General features: G+C 40.7%; 1 protein-coding gene across 1 annotated transcript in view; it reads left to right on the top strand.

Moving 5' to 3' along the window:
- The first annotated feature begins 3,048 nt into the window (after positions 1-3,048).
- LOC128251064 (uncharacterized) overlaps positions 3,049-6,280 on the top strand; it is a 34,005-nt gene continuing 30,773 nt past the window's right edge. The window contains exons 1-2 of the mRNA XM_052977394.2: positions 3,049-3,207; positions 5,596-5,728. Of these exons, the coding sequence (XP_052833354.2) occupies positions 3,192-3,207; positions 5,596-5,728 (149 nt within the window). The 5' untranslated portion in view covers positions 3,049-3,191. The remainder of the gene's footprint in view (positions 3,208-5,595; positions 5,729-6,280) is intronic.

The raw sequence follows: 6,280 nt of genomic DNA, 5'->3' as shown, positions 1-6,280 counted from the left end.
CTTTCGTCTCTTACAGATATTTTCGGAAAGACCCCCCCCCCCCCACCTGCCCCATTTTCTCCCAAATTTGTTTATTTAAAAAATTTCTTTCGCCAAAAATCAGTATTGTTAAATTTCCCCACCCCCAAATTCTTCAATTTTGACTTTTTTCCCCAACTTTAACCCAAACCCTAAAACCCTAACATAATAAATATATATAATCAAATATATATATATATATATATATATATATATATATATATATATATATGAAAATGAGTTTAGGTAGTGGGTAGTGATTTTCTTCACTACTTCAGGGAGTGACAACCCTGCCTGACATGGGTCCCGGGCTCAGCTGGCTCCGGTTAACAGTATCCGGTATGGGCCCCTATCTAGGGTTACGGAAAGGAGACAACCTTCAAAGAAATCCGGAGTGGAGCCCCGTAGGCGGTTTAGTGTTCGACTCGACACACTTCCGGCAGCTCCTGCAACCAAGCTGGTGCCAAATGTAATGCTCTGCACTCCTTTGGACTACGTCAGCAAAGTCGAGAGAGGAATCCTGGCGATTGGGCTAACCCAGGATTTTCTTTACATCTAGCCCAGGCCTGCACAAAACTGGAGATGAAACTGGAGAAGACACTTCAGTGCTGCTGTGAAAAAGAGGCAGATGACACTACAACCAGGCAACCAGGCAAAGTCCTCCTGTCCAACATTACAACCAGGCATTACAACCAGCATTACAACCAGGCAACCAGGCAAAGTCCTTGCTACATCTGCGTTACCTGCCAGAGGACTACACAGCCACAACAAGAGATGTAAAGGACATGAAATGTAAAAACCAGACTGGATTAGTTTGTGCGCAACTCCATTGTATCAAATGATCTATGGCCTGGTACTGGTGTGTGGCTTCGTGGTTGAGGACCCAAACTCTAATGGTTGCGTAATTTTGGCTGACATGAACGGTGGGGAACAATTGAACTGAGAGGAGGAACTGAGTAAAAGAGAAATGGAGAGAGAGAGAGAGAGAGAGAGAGAGAGAGAGAAAGAGATGAATGAGCTGGTATGGTAGATGTGTGATGTGCAAGAAGGATGACTGTTTGGTAACAAAAAAAAAAAAAAGTGCCAGGTAATTTGAACGAAAGGAACCGGTCGCAAAGGGGGAAGTGGGGAAGGTATGGGAAGGAGGGGGTGTGAAGGATGATGTTGAAAGGGGAAAATTAATTGATGAAATGCTGAACTGGAGAAGAACTTGTTGTGCAAGTAAGGGAAAGAAAGACGAGTAATATGGTGGCCATGACAAAAACACACACACACACACACACACACACACACACACACACACACACACACACACACACACACACACACACATGCATATTCAAACAAGTGCACAAACACATATACACGCACATGAACATACATACTCACACGCAACCCATGTATCATTACTGTGTCCTTCACAGCCCGCTAGTTAATTAATTAGATAGAGTGAAATTAATAATGAATGTAATTAGTTAGGAAGCTTTTATTTCAATATATATTACTCCACTCTGTGTACGTATTGAGTACTATCATATGTGTGAATGCGTGTGGCTAAGTAATCAGGGTATTGAGCTCATGATCATAAAGTCGTGAGTTCAATTCCCAGCGATGCATTATGTCCTTGAGCAAGACACTTTATTTTCGTATTACTCCAGTCCACTCTACTGGCAAAAATATGTTGCACCGGTCATTCAAAGGGCCAGCCTTGTCACGCTCTGTGTCACACTGAATCGCTCTGACAACTCTGCGAAAAGGTGTGAGTGAAATGCGTAATTTTTGTTTTTTGATCTAAGTGTTTTTCCCCTCCATTACTTAACCAATTTGTAAAGCTTTCACAATATTAGTTGAAGAGAAGGAGACAGAAAAAAAGGGTAAGGCGAAGAGTGAGAGAGAAAGAGGGAAAGGGTTGTGTATGAAGTCTATAAAATTGCACATAGAATATATAAAATGTATATAAGTAAGTAATCATCGTATTCCAATTTCCTCCACTTTTCAATGATTAGCTGATGAGCAACTATCTTCTGATACAGACACAACACAGGCTACACTTTCTGGATATTTACATAAAGTTTTCAGAAATAACCCAATGTGTTTACTGTTAATTCTGTGAAGTATTCACAGGTCCCACTAGTTACATTATTATTATCATTATTATTATTATTATTGAGTGAGAGAGCAGGGCATGCCATCAAAATGACACTGGGGTAAAGTATACGAAGCCCAGTATACCCATTATGACTACCCGTCTGATAAGGGTACACCAGGCACATGCATCACAACCATATGTGTGCGACATGGTGATCTCATATCAAGATAAATAGCGCATGACCTCGCAGGTGGGGCCCAGTTAGAATTTTCTTTGGGTCGAGTAGCCCATCCCACTCAAAATGTCCCTGAATAAAGTTTGTTTAAGGATGTTGAATGAAACTCCCATTTTTCCAGAGTTGAATTATCCAAACCCCAAAGAATTCCTCTCAACAAATGGCTACAATGCTCCCCGACTACTCCTGCTTGTGATCAGAGATGCACATATGTCCGGCATTCACCATGATAGATCGCTAGCCACTAAACCTTCTTTTAATGTTCTGTCTCTCCTTATTTCTGTGTTCCTTTCTGTTGAAGAGCGTAGACTCGAAACGTAAAAGACTTTCTCACTTCCCGAGCGTTAAACTTATACATCTGTTTGTTGTTTACACACCTGTCTTCATCTTTTGTGTTTTTTCTAAATTCCAACTATATATATATGATGGGCTTCTTTCAGTCTTCATCTACGTAATCCACTTTTAAGGCTTTTGGTGGTCAAGGACTACAGTAAATGACACTTCCCAAAGTGCCACACAGTGGAACTGAACCAGGATCTTTGTGCTTGGGCTGCAAAATTCTTACCACACCCTTTGTTTGTCCATCTATCCACCTACTCCTTATCTCTCTCTCTCTCTCTCTTTCTCTCTCTCTCTTTCTCTTATCTGTTTTCTCTTCTCTTGTAGGGTAGAGTAACAAGGGATCACTTTGATGACTGTCCCCGCCTACTGGACAACCTACAGGCTGCAGCTGTATCTGAAGATGGTCCCTTGGAGGTTTGCTGTGTCTCTCTAGGGCGTCATATCAACATTCAGTGATGGGGCTGTCATCTCACATATTCATCATTCCATGGACAGGCAACTGATGCCATGCACAACGTCACAGGTGAGTAGACGTGGTCATGGTTGGAGTGGTATACATCATTAGGTTGGTGGTGGTGGTGGTGGTGGTAGTGATGGTGGAGGTATTGGTGTGTATGGTGGCTGTACTTGTAGTGGTGGTCGTCGTTGGTGTGGTATGTGTTTCTGAGGTGGTTGTGGTGGTAGTGGTGGCAGAAGTGCTATGTGTGGTGGTGGTGGTGGTGGTGGTGGTGGTGGTGGTGGTGGTGGTTTCATGGTTTCATGGTAGTTGTGATGGTGAACATATATGTGGTATGTGTGAGGGTGGTGGTGCGGTAGAATCTGCTGTTGTTGTAGCGGTGCTGGTATTGGTGGTTGGTGGTCTTGGTGAGTGGGGGTTGTAGCATGCAGTGGTAGTGATTATTTAAGTTTCCAGTAGTGTATATATCCATTCACCTGTCTGTTTGTCTGCTTGTCTATCTATCTATCTACCTATCTACCTATCCCTCTATCTATCTATCTATCCATCTATCAATCTATCTATCTGCCTGTCTGTCTATCTGTCTGTCTGTCTGTCTGTCTGTCTGTCTGTCTGTCTATCTAACTGTCTATCTGTCTGTCTATCTGTCTGTCTGTCTGTCTATCTGTCTATCTATCTATCTATCTATCTAGTTTCCATCACAGAATTTCTGGAACCACCATTGACACTGGCTTACATTTATTGTCCGATCCCCATATACTGCATTAATATTCCTCACACTTTCAATTGTGTTGTTGCCATAAAGCAAAATATGCCAAATATGCTCCTTTGTCACTTTCATAATAGCTTTGAAAAAATAACCGTTAAAGTCGAACTGCACTCTTCAAAACTGGCACTAGGAATAAGTACAAGGTAAAATTACTACCTGCTTTTCTAGCAAGCTGATGCTAGTAATTTATCCCATCCTCCTCCGACTTTTAGTTCATGCAATTGAAAAAACTGCATTATTTATGGCATGACCGAATATTTCCAGCAATGGTGATTTGATTTTCTTATTTCAAAATTGTTTCTCATGAAATGGTGTCCACATCACATTGTTCAACCATATTGATTTAATCACTACAATTAATTTTTGCAATTATTACATAATTGATAATGTTTTCATGTGAGTCCTAAAAAACAGCTGCAGAATAGAACAAATGAAGTTTTCAAAATATTACTGAGATTGATTTTTTTTTTTTCCTGTTGTCCTTCCATACGTATCTATTTACCAAAGTGTGTGCGTGTGTATATGTATATATATATATATATACATACATATATATATATATATATATATATATATATATATATATATATATATATATATGTATGCATGTATGTATAAATATATATACATATATATATGCATGCCCCCACAAATAGTCTAAGCTAAGAGCAATAGACCCCTTTGTAAGAAAGCTAGCGAATGTGTACAACAACAAAGACAAAAACAAAAAAAAAAAAAAAAAGAGAACATGGTACACAATTATGAATACAAAACAGCAAGAAATAACAACGGGCGTCTTTCGACTGAGAACGATTTAGATTGAGCTGGCATGTATAAAGTGAAAGCCTAAAGGCAGGAACATAGGAGATGGACACAAGATGTGTTGGAGGTCGGTAGTCAGGCCAAGAAAGAAAGATCATGGCTGGCCGCACACCGGTTATGTGGAAAGAGGAGAGATGGGTAGGGGGCAGCGCGATTGAAGGATTAGAAAAAAAATCAGAGACAACGAGAAAGGTACAGGGGAGATAAATGAGTGGGAAATAGTGGGAGTTAAAGAAAGAGAGGGCCAAGAAATGTGAGAGAGGGGGGAGCGAGTAAAAGGAAGAAAGGTACAGGGGAGATAAATGAGTGGGAAATAGTGATATACATGGAAAAATGCAAGCAAGAGAAGCAATATTCTTAAAATTGTAAACATTTGAAGGGGATTTGATCCCTTGCAATATTTTGGCATAAAAAAAAAAATTGAGATTTGATCCAGTAGGAAAAGTTTGCATCAAAATTTATAGCAACGTAATGCTGTCTTTGAGCTTGTGTTTGTCCCTCACTGCCACTTCACAACTGGTGTTGGTGTGTTTGCATCCCCCGTACCTTAGTGGTTCAGCAAAGGGACCAATAGAATAAGTACCAGACTTGAAAAGGGGGAAATAAATATCGAGATTGATTAATTTAACTAAATTTCCTCAAGATGGTGCCCCAGTGTGGCCACAGTCTAATGACTGAAACAAGTAAAAGATCGAAGATAATCCCTTATAAATATTCTAAGCCATCATCCTTTGTCCTTTCTTTCTCAACAGACCAATAACAACCCCTCCTTTCCCCATCCCAAACACTTCTATGTGATATATCTTTCTTATCTACCTAATCTGTGTCCCTAATCTCCTTCTCTCTCTTTCTGTATCATACAGAGCCCCCACCGATACGGAGTGGACACAGCTACTCATCGCAGGAACTGGACAGTGTGGAATTAGCCCGATGGATTATCATATGGATAGCCATAACATCTCTTGTCATCATGCTGTTCACCTATCGATATTTCAGGTAAGACCAAACATCATTGTTCACCTGTCTCTATGTCGTTAAATACACACACACACACACACTCACATATACGTACATACATCCATATATACAAACATATATACTTATTTCTTTATTGCCCACAAGGGGCTAAACATAGAGGGGACAAACAAGGACAGGCAAACGGATTAAGTCGATTACATCGACCCCAGTGCATAACTGGTACTTAATTTATCGACCCCGAAAGGATGAAAGGCAAAGTAGACCTCGGCGGAATTTGAACTCAGAACGTAACGGCAGCCGAAATACCGCTAAGCATTTCGTCCGGCGTGCTGACGTTTCTGCCAGCTCGCTGCCTTACATATATACAAACATATATACATCATCATCATCATCATCATTTACCATGCTTCAAAAGTGGAAGAACGTCTCTGGAAGATGACGAGCAATTTGGAAGACCTACCATGAACCCCCCCCCCCCCACTCCCAGAAATGTGGCATTGTGCATCAAGAATGTGTCCCCAGGGCCAGACCATCGATCGAGAGTTCTACTGCAAGGTTTTGAAGAATTTG

This window comes from Octopus bimaculoides, chromosome 28 (assembly GCF_046866305.1).
Source record: "Octopus bimaculoides isolate indiv1 chromosome 28, ASM4686630v1, whole genome shotgun sequence".
In the NCBI taxonomy this organism is placed as follows: Eukaryota; Metazoa; Mollusca; class Cephalopoda; order Octopoda; family Octopodidae; genus Octopus; species Octopus bimaculoides.
This window is presented reverse-complemented; position numbering and strand designations above follow the sequence as displayed.